Raw genomic sequence first — 18374 nt, forward strand, 5'->3', positions numbered from 1 at the left:
ACAGAAACAGTCAGAACTCCATGGAATTCAGGCTAGTCACTTTACACAATAATATCTTCTTCACCCTGTCAATCATGTCATCTACATGGCTAGCCAAGTTCTAACTTGACCTGGTTGTAATTTTTAAGCTTCGATTAACTTTTGAAATATATGGCCACAAAAATGAAAGCACAAAGAGTATAAAAGAACAGTAATCTTATCGATAAAATTACACATTTTATAATGTTCTCAAATAAACAATTATTCTCTAACATGCATCCTTTTATCGGGTATTAGTTCCAATTTGAAATTAGTATGATCCACCTGGTGGTTTTGCTCCAGTTCTGTCCCTGTTTCTCTCAAAGTAGCCCAGTGATCCAAAGAGAGGTTCATCATAATAATTGATGCTTTTCCTACTGTTGATGGAGTTGAATAGCAAGAAATATGATATTTTTCAATGTTAACAACCACACTCTAATTCATACAATTCAGATAATTCCAGGAAGTGAGTTTTTTCTAATCCTCAATAAAAACAAATCAATGCAAATGACATTTGCACACAAATTACCAAAATATCAAAATAATGTTGCAGAACAGAGTTAGGCTGCAACAGATATAGCAAATAAACACCCAGTTTTCATTATATTAAAAACTGTGCTCAATTTTCATTTGTCTTGTATTCAATAATGTAAACTTTAAAGCCATTTTAAAAACTGATTTTCATTCATATTCTATGAATAAAATCACAACCTTCCATCAGTTTTTTAATTTTGAATACAGAGAAGTAAACAAACAGTCATAATAGCAAAAGAAAACTTAAATAAAAATACTGAGAACTGGCTTACCTTAGATTTTTCATTCTTTATTCTGTGAGCCTCATCAATGACTAGGTATCGCCAATGAAACTTTTTAAATACAGATTTTTCCTTAATTACCATCTCATAAGAAGTAACACAAACATCCCATTCTCCTGGCATCATTTCGTCACGAATAAAAGCAGCCTAATACAAAATAAGGTTCCTATATTAGAGTATTCTGATAAGATTACCACTGAATTAAAGCATCAAGAGAACACTAAGAATTCTAAGAGACCCTGGGAATCATTTGGACTTATCCATTTTAGAGATAGGAAAACTTAGGCACAAAAATATCTCAGTGTCAATTATTGGGATGACATACTAATATATTCAACAAAAGAGAAGCAAAGGCTTCCCTTAAACAAGTACATCATATTCAATGAACTGGAGAAGTTCATATCACCAAAAGATTACTAAATTACTAGTCTTTCTCTTCATATCACAAGGGGTCCAAAAGACATGGGCAAAGTAACTGCTTTCTAAATACCATATTCTTAGCAAGATCTAAGCATTATCAACATGACATAGTTTCAACAGATGGAAAGAACTCACTATACATGAGTGATTTCAACCTTTTGAGATCTCTTGTATGTTCCTTAATTTCTAGCAGGGACAAGTCATATACTTTGTTATGGGGTCATAAAAGCCTATTCACATTTTTGTGAACTTCCTAATGTTGTTATGAGGCTATGGATGTGATTTTATAAAGGGAATTTGCTCTATCTAGTAAGGAGTCTATTTAAAACCATAAGGCTATTTAAACCTATGTTTAAATCTTCACAGGCAGTGCCAACATGATAGCTAAATTGATTAATAGTATTTTAAACTTGTATGAACTGAATTTCAGATATTATGGGTCAAAATAAAACCATAGAAGTTAACAGAAAGCAGCAAAATTCTATTTGAGGAGGGGCTGATTAGTATTATAAATCTGAAATTACAGTGCATAAACAAAATTAACTGTTCAGTGCACCAAAACACTGTGAACTCATTCAACAAATATTTACTGAGTGCCCACTACATATAAAAGGATTGTCTAAACTGAACTGGAGGACAGGAAAGGAAAAAAAACCTTTGTAGAGATCTCAGTTGCACCCTGGGAAGTGGTGGTCATATTAAAAAAGTTAATCAAGACATTATGAAATTGGAGACAAAAATAAAGGGAACCAGGGTGCCAGACCCCATTCAGACCTGCAAACATCCTTGTTTGATTTCATGAAACACTCAGTTTAATGGTTCCTCCTACTGTTTCATGGGACATGTGCATATTTTTTATTTAAATTAGCTCTGCTTTGAAATTTGTTAACTACAGTAAACTCTTGATATAAATGGACTAATTCGGGCAGAGGGTGGGAGTGTCCATTAAAGCCGAAAGTTCATTATACAATAAAGGAGGTTTTCCAAATGCATATGTTAAAAAATTGACAAATTAGTTAGTTTACCTGTTTTTACTTATGTAGACATGTCTGTGTAATTAAAATTAAGTATGTATGAAAGTTTAATTTCACAGAAAAAAAAGTCTTCTATATGTATTACTGTAATTTTTAAATTTATACTGAATAGGTCTAATAAATGCATGTATTCTCCAGTCACTGCAAATAAACAAATGCACACAGCAGGAGCATGGTTTAGTGCATGTGGGAACATAAGCCTACAGGAGTTAAAACCACTACAAAGTCATGCCACCTGACAGCAGTATGCAATGCAGTGTGATCACATGCTAATCATTCCCAGAACACTGTTTACGAGTCATCACTCTTGGATTTAAATATGTAGACTATAGCTATATAGTTATATTTATTTATGTCGGCAAAATTACTAGTGTTTTTTCCAACATATTCACTAAAATTTATTAAAAATAACAGTGAATGCCCTGGCCACTTTGGCTCAGTGGTTAGAGCGTTGGCCCATGGACCAGAGAGTGCCAGGTTTGGTTCCACTAAGGGCACGTACCTCTGTTGCAGTTTGTCCCCAGTCCTGGTTGGGTTTGTGCAGGTGGCGACCACTTGATGTATCTCTCTCACGTAGATGTTTCTCTCTCTCTCTTCCTCCCTGTCTCCCTCCTGCTCTATCTGAAGATTAATGTAAAAGTGTCCTCAGGTAAGGATAAAAGAAAATTATTTTTAAAAACCCAGTAAATTAATAACAAAAAAACCTGTTAATTAATTTATTTATTCATTCTTACCAGAGGACATTTTTGCATTTATCTTCAGATAGAGCAGGAGGGAGACAGGGAGGAAGAGAGAGAGAGAGACACATCGAGTGGTTTCCACCCACACGACCCCAATCAGGGCCGGGGACAAACTGCAACCGAGGTACATGCCCTTAGCAGGAACTGAACCCAGGGATTCTCTGGTCCGCAAGCCAGTGCTCTAACCACTGAGCAAACCGGCCAGGGAAAACCTGTTAATTTAATTATCAGTAAATCTTGGTGAAAAGCATTTTAAAATTAACAGGGTGTTAATTTTCACATATGAATACAGACCAGACATTTTGTCCATTAAATCCAAAATCCGTTAAATCACAGTCTGCAAAATCAAGGGTTTACTGTACTTGAAAAATATTTTTATAAATTTTTTTTCTTTATTGATTTTAGAGAGAGAGGAAGGGATAGAGATAGAAACGTCGATGAGAGAGAACATCAACCAGCCATCTCCTGCATGCCCCCCATTGGGAATTTGGCCCACAACCTGGGCATGTGCCATGACCAGGAACCAAACCAGCAACCTCTTGGTGCATGGGTCAATGCTCAACCACTGAGCCACACTGGCCGGGCTGTACTTGAAACATTTAAATATCTTTACAAAACATTTAAGATCACAAAATCCAAAAGCTCCCATTGTATAGATAACAAACTTAAGGCCCTTCAAGATCTACTCACCATCACAGTCAATAACAAAGCCAGAACTAAAAACAGACCTCTTACTTCTATGTCCCTGATCTTTGATGCCTCTGGAGTAGAAAAGGAAGGGGTCAAAAACCATGTTTGGGAATCACACCTGTATATACTTCAAGACTACATTAGCACCAGAAAGGATTAGAAATACCTCTAATAATTTCTCAACTCAATTAAATACCTATTGTAGCCTATATCACAATTTTATTACTAACTATTGACCTCATAAAATGTTTACAAAAGACCAGAAAACCAGAAAGACCCAATATATCTATCCTATGTGGTACCAAGGTTCAAATCTGTCTATACATAATGATCTGGATTTTCTCTATACATACCAACATCAAACTCTACATGTTGAATAGGGCACATTACTTATGCAATTAATAATTACTGGTTTTCCAACTCTTTTGACCATAGCCCATAGTAAATTACATTTTAGGTTGCAATCCAGTATACACATACATGTTCAAGTGTGTGTATATAGAAAAAAGAAATACATAGCCTTGCTTATGTATACAACACTATACTATCTTCTATTCTATTCTACCTCAATGTTTTAAAAAAATTGTTGTCACTACCCACTAAGATTAATTCCCAACCTATGAGTGGCAATTTGAAAAAACACCATTTTGAAGATTGGTTTTCAAAATTAAGAAATTTTTGAAGCTACAAGAGGACTGCCAAACTCCCATGGGGTAAAGATAGGGCAGTCACAAATTAAATACATCTACTCTTTCTTTAATAGTCATGAAATATTTCAGAGATATCTCATGAAACTGTTGGATTCCATATAATATAATAGAAAACCACTAACATACATTTTTACTGAGACGTCATGAAAACACAAGCCTAAATAGTTATTTTGCTTATGATCTACATCAAGAAATCATTTCAGCAAAAAATCAATACTTTAGAAATACAGTTTTATAAGGAGTATATGACATTAAATCATCAATTTTCAACCACAAGAATTTTTAAAACATCCGATATCTAACTATGTAGTCAGGGTCACTGACCTCTTTTTCCCTTAGACTGTCAAATTAAAAATGACAACAACCAACAAATAACTGTACAGTGTGAATTATTCAAAATTATGCCTATTTTTTGTCAGATCAGCAAAAATTATATTTTTTGGTGTGCCACAGAATTTTGGTAATTAGTTTATGTGTGCCATGAGATGAAAAAGGTTGAAAACTGCTATATTAAATAATAGTGTTTAGAAAGAGTTCTAAGGGACTAATCTGCTACTGGGAAATATTAGGCATAGGGCAAAATCAAGCCTGTAATCCTAAATGTATGAGTTCAATATTTAAATTATTCATGTTAAATTTAAATAAGTAACTTTTCTTCAAGTAAAATGCTAAGAATAAAATTACATAATTCATTATGCTACCATGCTTTTGAGGATATATTTTGATAACCTATTTAAATATGTAAAATACAATAAATCCTTATACCCTACGCTCTCTGGAGGCAAAATAAAGACAAAGTTTAACAATATGCTTTCTAAGCTGATTATTCATTTTGGTCTTTCCACGTAATTTATTATTTTTAGATTAATTTTACACTCCCAAAATAACTATAGCCTATTAGATTGACAAATGGCTAAGTTAAGCAAGAGCCCAGAGTTTCTTATATTATCTAAGAATGTATGCAGACATATATTTTTCTTTTCAAACACCAAAACTGAAAGCTATGTCTATACATAAACACAAAACACAAGGCTTTCAGTACAAACAGGAAAGGTTCCATTCATGTGTGTGTATGCGCATGTGTGTGCATTATATAAGTCAAAGTCAAAAGTGAAAAACTTAAATATAAAACCTTAAGTCATGCAAATTTATACATTTCTGGTGTCAAAATAGCACAACTGATAGTTTTGATAAAATACGCTGTCAGTTGTCTGGCCAGTGTGGTTGAGCATCGACCCATGCACCAAGGGGTCGCCATTTCTATTCCTGGTCAGGACATATGCCCAGGTTGTGGGCCTGATCCTCAGTGGGGCGCATGCAGGAGGCAGCTAATCGATGTTCTCTCTCATCGATGTTTCTATCTCTCTCTCACTCTCACTTCCTCTCTCTCTAAAACCAATACAGAAAAAAAAATTTTAAATATGCTGTCAGTAAAAAACTTTAATAGAAAGTCACTTAAAAGTACAACTCAAATATGTTTAAGTTAATAAGCTACTTAAAAGTAAATACATATAAGTGTTAATAATGGATTGTCTGTTATTAATAAACAACACATCCATTGTACAGGAGTGTTGTGAGAATGAAATTAATATACAAAAAAGCTCTAGAACAGCCCTGGCCAGTGTGGCCCAGTTGGTTGAGTGTTGTTCCATGCACCAGAAGGTCATTGATTTGATTCCAGGTAAGGGCATATGGGCATATGCCTAAGTTTCAGGTTCCATCCCTGACAATGGGAGGCAACAGATCGATGTTCCTCTTTCACATCAATATTTCGCTCTCTCTTCCCATCTCCCTTCCCCCTAAAATCAATAAAAACATTATTTTTTAAAAGCGCTAAAACAGAGCCTAACTTAGAATAAGTACAAATTAAGTGTTATTTAGTAGTAGCAGTCAACTTGAATGTATTCATGGCAATAGTATATGCAACTTAACCTCAGAAGTATCATTCTTGATTGCTTTTTTAAATCTGTTTCTCACTTACTCTCGCATCCTTGTCTCCGACAAAACAAATAACATGGAGAGATGGGACCCATCGTTTAAATTCATTCATCCAGTTGTGTAAAGTAGACTTTGGAACTAAAACCATGTGAGGTCCAGGAATGCTTCGGTAATGTTTCAGGTAACCCAGCAAAGCAATCGTTTCTAAAGTCTTACCAAGACCCTGCATTATCATCACAAGGAAAAAAATCCATAAACATTTTTTTATTTAATGAAACATTCTGTTAGAAACATTACAAAAGATATTTGTCAACTATCTCACATAGGACAAAGTTGAAAGACTGTGTTTTTTTAAGTGAATAACCATTCCAACTGAATAGTTACTGTGAGCACAAAAAGAAACCAAGAACTTGCAATTAGAAAGTTGCTCAACAAAGCAACTCTCTATATAGTATACTTTTACTCCTAAAAAACAAGCAATCTATTATATTCTTTCTTCCAGTTGCAAGATTAAGAATTTTGAGTGTGTATTTCACGAAGACACATTTCTTTTACCAGCCTACTTAGATACCAGTCTTTCTTTCCCATTTTCCCCAACACTACAACACAGGCATGAAATATTCAGACTACGCATCTCAAGGGGTATGTGGCTCTGTACGAGTATCTCACACCCTTGAAGACCTAAGAAACCATAAAAGAACAGAACAGAACAAAACTCTTAAGCCATAAAAGACATAAGGGATTGTCCAGTCCAGTGGACTTTTAAAAATAATATATTTACCAACTATGAACCCACCACCTAACCCATGGGAAAGGGAACAATACCTTATGCTGCATGGCCTTTTAAAACAACTTTTAGCTTGCCTGGTCTATGTGGCTCAGTGGATTGAGCATCCTCCTATGGACTGAGAGGTCTTGGTTATATTACCAGTCAGGGCACATGCCCGGGGCGCTGGCTCGATCCCCAGTAGGGGGCATGCAGGAGGCAGCGGATGCATGTTTCTATCTCTCTCTCCTTTCCTCTCTCTCTAAAAAAGAAAAATTAATAAAAACATATTTAAAACAACTCTGGCTTTATCTCTATGCAAAGTATATATCTCCTTTTATAAACCTAAACTTAAAGCTATTTTTATAGGGTTTATCCTGATATTTCACTTAATGATGAGATGGATTTTATATATGCTATGTATCAAAAGTTTAAAATGTGTATACCCCTTAACCAAGTAACTCCACTTCTAGAAAACCTATGAAAATAATCTGAGAGTTACAAAATAACTAAATTACAAGGGTTCTCATAATAGCATTATCATATCACACACACTACATCAACTGATCTGAATGACCAGCTATAAGGGCAGAGATGAATAAAGTGATGATTGGTACCTCCCTAGGATCATTATGCCAGTAACTAACAGTTATTTTTTACAAAAAAAAATGTTTAATGTAGAGAATATGTATGAATGTGAAAAAAATTAAAATGCCAGTTATATATACAATATGATCCTAACTACACAAAATAAATACATCTGAAGTTAAAAGACTATAAAGAAATATGCCCAAATATTAAATGTGGTTATTTGTAAGTAGCAGAATTATAACTTACTTTTAGTATTTTTCTTGTTTTGTTTTTGTTTTTTTTTCAATTTTTCTATACTCTTCAAAGTATCTTTCCCTTTTTAGCAATTAAATCATATCTGGTATCAACATAAATTCAATATGAAGACTCTAAATTTAGAGTCCTCATGTTTAGACAGGCTGCAGCCAAGAGTAGTAACATAAATGATTCTCACTGGGTCATATGGATTTAGAACTCCCCTTGCCCTCTCTTAAATCCCATCTATTCATTTGGTCTTAAAATATCAATCTAGGCCTTCAGATACTCCCCTGATTGGCTGAATTAGTCTCTTAAATTGCGTTACTTTTTTTTCTTTTTCATCATTTTATTTATATGTCATTTCTTGGCTTACTCCCTGACCCCCACCTGGCACTCAACTGTCAAGACTCAACATTGCTCTTTACTGTTTTATTCTTTATTCCATCCATTCACTTTCTGATTACTCACACATGGAGATGTTTACATTCATTCATGCATGCATTCATTTGTTCATTGTTTGGTTTATTAATTCATTCATTTAGTGCTTGGCTTACACACCCTGTCTCATTCCCAAAGGATTTCAAGTAGCATACAATGAAAACCCTTTTCAGGTGGCCTATAATGGAAACATGAAATGGAAATTAATGGTAAAAATAGAAAGACAAAAAGGTAAAGAACGGGATAATGCACAGAGGACACAATAAGCAGACCACTAAAAGTTAACACAGATGCTCCATTCTGGCATTCATTTTGGCTCTGAGCTTCCTGGAAGCTAAAATGCAAACAAAAACAAAAGTACAAGTACAAGGAGGTTTTTTACATATCATTTGAGGGACTCTCAATAAAAATATTGTGGCCAGTGAAAATATATGTTCTAGAGGTTACTTCAAGAAACAATCCCTAGACTTTACAAATGTCTTTTATGTTATAATAACTAAATAAAAGTAGCCTTCAGGACTCACAAGGGCAGTTCAGCTCAGTTATTTCAAATTTACAAAAAAATTATTGATAACTCAGAATATGTTTTTGGCTAGCAACTTCTCACCATTTCATCAGCCAAAATACCATTGACTCCATTTTCATACAAAGAAATCAACCAGTTCAGTCCTCGAATCTGATAATCTCTCAGTGGCCCTCCTTTCACATCTGAAAAAGAAAATCAATGATGTCTCATACTTTCAGAAATAAAATCAAGTAAGATTTTTCTAAAGCCAAACAGGAAAAAAAACCCCAACATGATGAAGTACTCACATGAAGGTGACACCTCAAATCTAACACACACATTAGATGTCTTCCGACTCTCTGAGAGTAGCTCTTCATCTTCTTCTTGTTCTGTGCGCCTGTGGCGGTAGCTGAGATGAGAAAAGAAACACCTTCATATTCAACCCAAATGCTAAGGTGTCAACTAAGTCAGTATACATTGCTAATGTCTTTTATGAAAAAAAAAAAAAAGAGTTACCTAGGGTCATACTCAGAAGTTGGTAGAACCAGCCTACATTTTTACTGATTAACTGCTAGTGAGAAAATATATTCTTGCCCACAAACATTTTTGCATTAACAAAAACCTTATTTTTTTAACATAAAATTATACTGAACATGTGAAGAGAGAAGGAATGTATGATGAGAAGAAGACAGGGAGGCCAGGGGGACAGAGGAGGAAGATAGAGGGAAAAAGGAGAGAGAGAGAGAGAGAGAGAGAAGGGGTCAACATACTCTCCAGCAGAAATTAAGCTCAGCTTGTCATCTTTCTTTATTCGAGGGCGTCCCAATTTCATGTTTAGGGGAGATGTTGGAGATTTCTGTGCTGAAGGTTGAATGAAATGTGCAAAAAGTTCTGTCTGCTTCAGTAAAAATTCAAATCTCTTTGCTCGGTCTGCTTTCTAGTTCAGAAAACAAAATAAAAGGTAATGATTTTCTTTTGTATTCAGTCCAAGTTATTTAAGAAACACTTACATTGTACTTAATTTGTACTATGTTCTAAGCTTTAAACATACTAGCCCATTTAATTCTCTTAATAAACCTATGAGATAGGCACTAGTATCATCCCCATTTTACAGATGATAAAACTGAGGTACAGAGGGAATATATTTACTTGGCTCAAGCTCCCACAACTAGCAGGTAGCCAAATCTGAAAATGGTATTTTCAGATAATTTGAATAGAAGCCAAATGATCTGCCAGACTTAGTAAATATACCAATAAGAAATACCCTGCTTAAAGAGTTGGGATCAAAAAGCAAATCCTCATACACAATCATAATAATTTTTTCCTAAACAGTTAACAAATTATCATAATATATGTATCCCAAACATAGACATATAAATTAACCATTACACACACACACATATATCACAAACTGAACCCTTAAGAATTTTCAAGCTGCATCTAGAAATAATTGAAATCTTTCCAGTTGTCAGCTTGTCTCAAAACTGATCTGGAAAATTACCTTTTATGCTAACAGTATATAAAGTTTCTCCCCAAAATCAGCAGGATTTGGGGGAAAATACGCACACACAAAATAGTATATTTACTACTAAAAATTGATATGTATTATAATTTCTCAATAAATTGTAAAGGGTCATATAACTTGTACCATGTAAATGCAATAAAACTTATTTCACTAAAAAAAATCTTAAAAGACCAAAAGATTAATACAATACTTTTATTCACAGGGTAAGCAATATTTTATTGTTAATGAAGGATGCATAATTAATAATATCAGAAACTTAGAATAGTTCATTAACATAAATATAAGAATTAGACAAACATATTCAGACCAGTAGCTGGAAGGAGGCCAACACCTTTTCATTTTATGTTATCCTGACTGGAATGTTGTTTTTAGAGTTGTTAAAACATTAACTGTCTATGTTAGATATGGCCTTAAACGTTAAGGCATGGAGTGTTGTAAAATCACTATGAAAAACCAAAAATATATACTTCATCTCTATTTATTTTTATAATATTACTGTAAAAAACTCAGTTCCAACTACCTGTTAATTTCTCTTTGAGTTGACCAAATTCACTGGTTTTAAAAAATCTAAGTAAATTAAACCTAAAATGTGGATTTTATTGACTAAAAATTAAATAATTAAATGTATAGCAAAGCAGTAAGTGGGCATAACTAAAACTATACTGCTGAAACATATAATATTTTCATGCACTGGGTAAATATCATTCCCTCCAGACAACATATTACCATGTTACGTTTTATAATGTGTAGCATTCATATACCCAAAGCAATGGAGAGAGGGAGAAAAAATTATCAGTATGGCTGTATGATCTGCTTTCTTTCAGCCACACTGATATTGTCACAGGTATTTTCATTTAGTGAATAAAGTGTTTCTAGCACAAAACACCTTATTACGGGGTAAAGAGTGCTGAACAAAAATGAAGGGATGTGGCTTCTAGTCCTAACTATTCCATGTATAGTTTCTATGCTCTTTTATTTCCTCATCTGAGAATGAGGAGATTCATTTATTCAACAACAAAAAAAATCTATTATGATATTAAATTACTTTCCAATTCTAAAATCTATGATTCTGTATTCATTATACATATATACATGTATTGTTTAATCTTTCACATGTCCTCTATAAAAATAAACTACAGTATTCATTATCCTACCCAAGAATATATTTACCATTTTCTCTTCATATTCTGGGTCCATTTCCTTTTCAGATTTAGACGCTTTAGCAGCAATTTTGAGTTGAAATGGAGAAACGCTTTTCTAGAATTTCAAAGAAAATAAATCATCAAATTGCAAAGGTCTTAAAAGTGACCAATATTCTCATGTGAAGAAAGTAAAAAGTAATTAAATACTAAATAAATAAATCAACATGGGCCATGCATGGACCAATGAGAGCATGTCATGAAGCAGGGCTTATGATTAATCCAGTTCTGTGCACCTGAGATCCAATAAAAAAAAAAATCCAAAGAATTATGAAAGCCAGAGCAACAACATTAATTGAAACAAAAACCAAAAGGAGAGTCCTGGCCAGTGTGACTCAGTTGGTTGAGCCCGGTCCCATACACCAAGCGGTCACCAGTTGGATTTCCAGTCAGAGCACATGCACAGGTTGCAGGCTCAATCTCCAGTAGGGGGCATGCAGGAGGCAGCCAGTTGATATTTCTCTCCCTATCCCTCTCTCTCCCTTTCTCTCTCTATAAAAATCAATAAAAACATATATTAAAAAAATATTGAGCCTTTTCACCTATTTTTTTTAACTTAAAGCATAAGAAAATGTGTAAGTATTGAACAGGAAATTGACATTTTTGAATATACTAAAAAATAACAAAATAAAAAATCTAGACTATCTTATATTATCAACCACAAACCAAAAAATTCAAGGAAAGTAAATATTAATACTAACACTTTATATAATGGAAACAAGCCAGAGTTTCAGAAGAAAAGAATGTGGTTTCTGTTCCTGAAAAGACACTATGTTTTACTGTTTCCATATTCTAATTAGAACATTTAAACTTTCTTATGTAATACAATGTGATCATTTATATTTAAAATAATTAAACAGTACACTTTCAAACTTTTGGCTTATGTAAATTTTCTCCAAATGGGAGGAAAACTATTTTAACTATTTATATTACATAAATATTTTGTAGAAGCAGTTTCTTAGGGCCATTAACTATTAACCTTTGGTATTTAAAAAGTTATAATTTACTGAAAACTGAAAAATCAGATACTTAAACATACAGAAATTATCTGGGGTCTTATCTCATGCATTCTATCCTTTGTAAACACAAGCTTGTAAATATAAATAGGTATATAGAATACAAGTCCTTCCCTGTAAAGAAATCAAGAAATAAAACAGTAAAAACACAAATCTACCCAGTAGTACCAAAGCTGAGAGTATTTCACTTTTAACACAGACTGCACAAGTCAAAATACAAATCTGTTTGTGAAAACTAAAAAAATTATGTTCATTTTAACATGGCTTTTGTCAACCCTTTTCCTGAAAATTTAGATCATAGCCCGGCCAGTGTGGCTCAGTGGATTGAGTGTTCTCCCTTGGACTGAGAAGTCCCAGTTAAATTCCTGGTCAGAATACATGCTGGGGTTGCCTGCTTGATTCCCAGTGGGGAGGCATGCAGGAGGCAGCTGATCATGTTTCTCTCTCACATCAATGTTTCTATCTCTCTCTCCCTTTCTCTCTCTAAAAAATTAATAAAATGTATTTTTAAAAAGAAAATGTAGAGCCCTGGCCGGTTTGGCTCAGCAGTTAGAGCGTCGGCCTGCGGTCCTGAGAGACCCGGGTTCGGTTCCCGCTAGGGGCGCGTACCTCGGTTGCAGTTTGTCCCCGGCCCTGGTCGGTTGTGCGGGTGGCAGCCACTCTGTGTGTTCCTTTCACATCGATGTTTCTCTCTCTCTCCCTGTTCCTCTCTCTCCCTCCCACTCTACCTGAACAAAAAATAAATAAAGAAAGAAATAAAATAAAGAAAATGTAGAACATAAATCAAAAACAGAATGTGACTTTACACATAAAAAAAGAAAAAAAAATGTTGCACCAATAGTTAATGTACATATCTTTCAAGATTTACTAAAATTTCTATTCTGAGACTATCCAAACTAAGATTAGGAGATTTGACTCTGGTCAGGTTCTACTTTGGAGCACTGATCTGATATTGTTCAGTTATTCTTAACCCAAATAACAGCCATCTTCATTCACAGCATCTCATATGCATATGTCATCTATGTAAGATGTTTAGAAAGTAATCCTGGATGGATGAGAACAGAAAACTGTTAAGATCCCCTCAACCCGACACTTTAAGATGTCACATATACGTATTATAAACCCTATCTTATTTTCAAAGCAATAATCAAAGGAAAATTGGGTAGCAAAACCTACACCTTTATTATTCCTTGAAAAGCTACATGAAGTTTATTTTTCAAATTTCAAAATTGAAAATTACTTTACCTTATATATACAAATATATATCTAATAATGTGGGATTTATAAAAAATTAAGGCTTTACATTTTACTCATTACATTTTTGCTTACCTTGCAGTAAAATACTACAAAATTTTAATGATATGCTAATGAAAATTCCTAATCTTGAACAGTATTATTAAAAGCTGTGGGCAATTACTTAACTGGCATTATGTTCCACAAAAAATTCTAACCTACTCTCTACATCCTTATTTGTATATTGCATATGTTTTAAAATATATACTTCTCGTACAAGAAAAGACAAAAGGTGACTATGCTATTCTAATACATTCTTTATGGACTTTATCATCTAGTAATCTAGATATCAAGAGAATGCAGCACAAGGTCATCAAGATGCCCTGTCTTAAAAGACCATGACCTTTTCTTGATGTTTTTATTATCAAAAATGCCAAGTCCAGTTTACAGATTATCTAACAGTGAATTTATCCAACTATCACTTAAATCAAAAGTTTGAGAACCAGAAGGTAAGCAAAAATATCTATCTGTAGCTAAATGTCACAAGTCAATCCACTGAATCTTACCTACTTTATGCATTATGAAAATGTTCTCATTCTGAGCCTATTTTCTTTTATTTGATATACAATTCTTAGCGAATTTAATAATCTGGCTTCCCATATTACAGAGAATAAAAACAGCAGCAAATGACATGAGAAAGACCATTAGAAGAAGGCACACTCTCAACAGCAAAAAGGGATGGCAGAAGCCCAAGACTAAAATGTGAGTTCCACTGCCTGGCCAGTGTGGCCCATTGGTTGAGCATTGACCCATGCACCAAGAGGTCCCCAGTTCAATTCCCAGTCAGGGCACATGCCCAGGTTGTGGACCCAATCCCCAGTAGGGAGCATGCAGGAGGCGGCCAATCGATTATCTCTCTCATAGATGTTTCTCTCTCTCTTCCTCACCCTTCAGGAAATTTTATTTTTTAAATATGTGAGTTCCACTAAAGTAATGTCCCTTTTCCTTGGTGTTCAGGTGTAACTATTTCCCTCTCCCTGATGCATCAATTGTATTTCTGTTTTTAGAGTTGCTTTAAATGATTTCATGGTCTTGATACACCTGTGTCCATTATCACAAGCAAAATTTTCTAAATAAAGTATTTAAAAAGTGATAGCTAACAGCCTGACAATTGAGGGAGGAGACTGAGAAATTATTGAAAAATCAACACAATACTGGAAGTGTCTGTGAGGTGGTTACTTAATTGAGGGGAAACAACCTTCTAGATCACAAATGACTTTGTATCACTTTCAGAATACAATAATTGATGGGTATGAGGGAAAGGTTAACCTGCACTTTTAGTACACCATTTAAGGAGTCAAGATAGTGTGCTATACATTTAGTTTTTTGGGGGGGGACTACCAAATTAGTTTATTTGAAGGAATGTGGTACAAATGAAAAAACTTAAGTAGATGTTTTGGCACTATTTAAATTTTAAAGGAAAAATAAAAATGATGTAATTAGTAAAGTATTAAACTTCAGATACCCGAAAAGTTCATGCCATGCGGCACCTCATTTCCCCATGCTCAATAGACAAGGTATTATTATTAAAGCACTTTGTGATGAGGCAACAGAGTTCATGAATATATACGTATCAACTCAGTGCTTATTATATAGGATTTCTGATTGATCCCCAGTCTTTTCACAATTCAAAAAACATATACAATATGAAAAGTCAACAACCTTTACAGTCATACAAAAGACATTAACAGTTACATTTGCCCAGTCTAGGGAGTAAAATACACCTAGATGCATTTCTGAATTTCCCAACATTTGATTTACATTGACACTTGGTATTTGGCCCAGTCTTACTGATCCCAGTATCGCATGGATGTTAAAATTTATGTGTTTTCTACGGTTTTCATTAGCACTACAATTGTCTTTCTGTTTAGTCAACCTTGTAACAGTAAACTATGTCACTTTAGCAACTGCTGAATTTAAAATTACTCTAATTCACAGCGAAAGATGTAAATTTCCCTCAAAAGCTTTTCATTTGGTGTACAGTCTCATATAATGATTTAGACAAAGCCACTTCAGATCTCTTAAGCATAATTTTAACTACCTACCATTTTTTAAATTATGTCTATTCATAAACGGATAAAAACATCCATAAATTATGCATTCTACAAGTTTATTTTACATCAAAAATCCTTATGCCCTATCTTATTTTTATCTCAATTTTGCAATCCGTTTCATAGTTTTATTTGCTTGTCTCGATCCACATGAAATATGCCTTATGGAGATGATACATATTTTCCAGATTTGGCTTTAATACGTGTCTGAGCGGTCCCCTCCGTACGTTGTAAGAGCTCATCCTGGCGAAGCTGGGTTAAAAATAATTTTTTTAACTTGCCTATGTCCAGGAGCCAGCAGAGCCTAAGAGAGGGAGGAAGAAGCCTGAAAGGCTTGAGGCAGGATTGGGGGGCAATCTGGGTGGCCCTTGAGTGAAACACTATACCGACGGGGGCGGGGCAGGAGAGGGTAAGGGTGCACACGTTGGAAATTTTCCTAAGCCAGTGTCCACGGTTTCTCAGCTTGGGCTTTGAACTGCGGTGGGAGAGGGTACGACGCGGAGAGCTCAATTTCTGGGGGTGACACCCCCGCCTCAGCAGGCGGGGACCCAAGAACAAGGGATTGTTTTCCCCCTTCCACCCAAAAGGCCTACACTGTCAATCAAAGCAGTAAAATTCTTTCCTATCGTCCTCTGCCTCCCAATCATCGGCACCCTGAAATTCAAATGTTAAAAAATATGCCCCAGCAAAACCCCTTTTGCGTGAGTGTGGGATTGAAGGGCCCAGATTTCCCAGGCAGAGGCCGACGGGAAGAGGGGGAGAGGGAGTGAGAGGAGAGGGAGAGGCGGAGGCTGGTTCCTGCATGGCCCCATCCCCCACCCCGCGCGTTACCCCAGTTCCGGGAATGTGAAGGGGGCTGGGGGCTGCCAACGGGCTACCAAGTCCCCAAGTACCGGGATAACGGCGCCCGGCAGCCCGCACCGCGCCCGCACCCGCGCCTCAGCCCCGCCCCCGCCCTCCGGGCGGCGAGAAGGAAAGGGGGAGGGGAGCGGACGCTAGCCTGTTCCGCCGCCCGCTCCCCTACTCTGCGATCCCGCGAACCCCAACCCCGCCGAGCTTGCGGGTACCTGTCGTTGCAAAAAGGTCTGGATTTGGGTCCTTCAGAGCGGCCGGCACAGGGTTTCGCCACCCCACCCACACACACACCCTCTTCAGATTTACCTCCTTCTTCTCGCCCTTCTCCGTGGCCACGGTGGCCTCGGTGGCCGCAGCGGCCGCTCCCTCCTCCTTCGAGGTGGACGGCCCCTGCTCGTCCTCTATGACCACGATTGTGGCGGTCGCATCAGCGGCTGCCGCGGTGGCTGCCACTGCGGCGGTGTCCTGCTCCATGGCGTTGGAGAGGGAAAGAGAGAGGGGCGAGGAAGGGGACGAGGGCTCCTGGGCGGCGGCTGTGGCTGCACTGAAAAGAGCTAGATGGAGCAGGGGTGGGGAAATCACTCCGCTTCCAACCCCTTCGCTCGGCCCCCCTTCTTTAAATAACCCTCAACCCTGCCCCACTTCCGTCCACCCACCCTACGTCATGGCCTACCCCCGCCACCCTCCCCCCTTCCTCCACCCCCCCTCAACGATCGCGAGACTCCCCCTCCCCACTCAGAGCCGGAGCTGGCCCCGCACGACCAACTGTTGCCTGAGTGTGGGGCACAGACTGGGGTGGAGGCGGGAACCAATAGGCCCCAGCCCCCTGCAAATCTCCTTTCCCACAGGCCCCCAACAGTCAGCCTGAGCTCCCCTGGCAGATGTATGCACAAGCAATCCTTTTTCCTTTAAATCTGCTCTTTGTACATTGGGGTCTTTCCCCTTCTTGCACAAAGAACTTTTCCTCTGTTTATAACTGTACTGTAGAAGGTCTTTCTCACTATTTGCAAAACCCAGAACCTCTTCCTCCCTCTCTCTCCCAGGGACTACCCTTTCCGATGTCCAGAGGGGATTGGTGGGGCGATTACCACCTTCCTAGATTCTGCAGAAAGAAAAGCACTCCTTGAATCTCCATTGCAGCTGCAAACATTCACTTACAAGGCAAAACATGACTCTTGGGTTTTATGTATATACGTTCTGGAAGCAAGGTCAAGGTCCCCACAGAACCTGGGCAACTCATGGTAAGTACCTAATATTAGTAATGGAATTGAATTGTTGTAATTTTTGGCGTGTGTTCTATTTGTCTGTTCATTATTTAGTAATAATTCAATGCCAATAATATACATGGTCACGAATATAAAAGCATTTCAGCCCTGGCCAGTTTGACTCAGCAGTAAGAGTTAGAGCTTAGGCCTGCATACCAAAGAGTCCAGGGTTTGATTCCAGCCAAGGGCATGTACCTCAGTTTTGGTTTCATCCCCCTACCCTGGATAGGCCTTGGGGGAGGCAACCAATGGATGTGTCTCTCTCACA

At 36.7% G+C, this 18374-nt stretch overlaps 1 protein-coding gene across 5 annotated transcripts in view; it reads right to left on the bottom strand.

The window, feature by feature from the left end:
* Positions 1-17404, bottom strand: part of SMARCA1 (SWI/SNF related, matrix associated, actin dependent regulator of chromatin, subfamily a, member 1) — a 118020-nt gene extending 100616 nt beyond the window's left edge. For all 5 annotated transcript variants that reach the window (XM_036270587.1, XM_036270590.1, XM_036270586.1 and 2 more), the window contains exons 1-7: positions 17148-17404; positions 11598-11684; positions 9673-9839; positions 9211-9311; positions 9005-9105; positions 6409-6588; positions 825-980 (exon numbers count right to left, since the gene is read on the bottom strand). In XM_036270587.1, coding sequence (XP_036126480.1) covers positions 825-980; positions 6409-6588; positions 9005-9105; positions 9211-9311; positions 9673-9839; positions 11598-11684; positions 17148-17315 — 960 coding nt within the window. In that variant the 5' untranslated portion in view covers positions 17316-17404. The remainder of the gene's footprint in view (positions 1-824; positions 981-6408; positions 6589-9004; positions 9106-9210; positions 9312-9672; positions 9840-11597; positions 11685-17147) is intronic.
* Positions 17405-18374: the final 970 nt, after the last annotated feature.

The sequence above is a fragment of the Molossus molossus genome, unplaced genomic scaffold, assembly GCF_014108415.1.
Source record: "Molossus molossus isolate mMolMol1 unplaced genomic scaffold, mMolMol1.p scaffold_m16_p_2, whole genome shotgun sequence".
NCBI classification, from domain to species: Eukaryota; Metazoa; Chordata; class Mammalia; order Chiroptera; family Molossidae; genus Molossus; species Molossus molossus.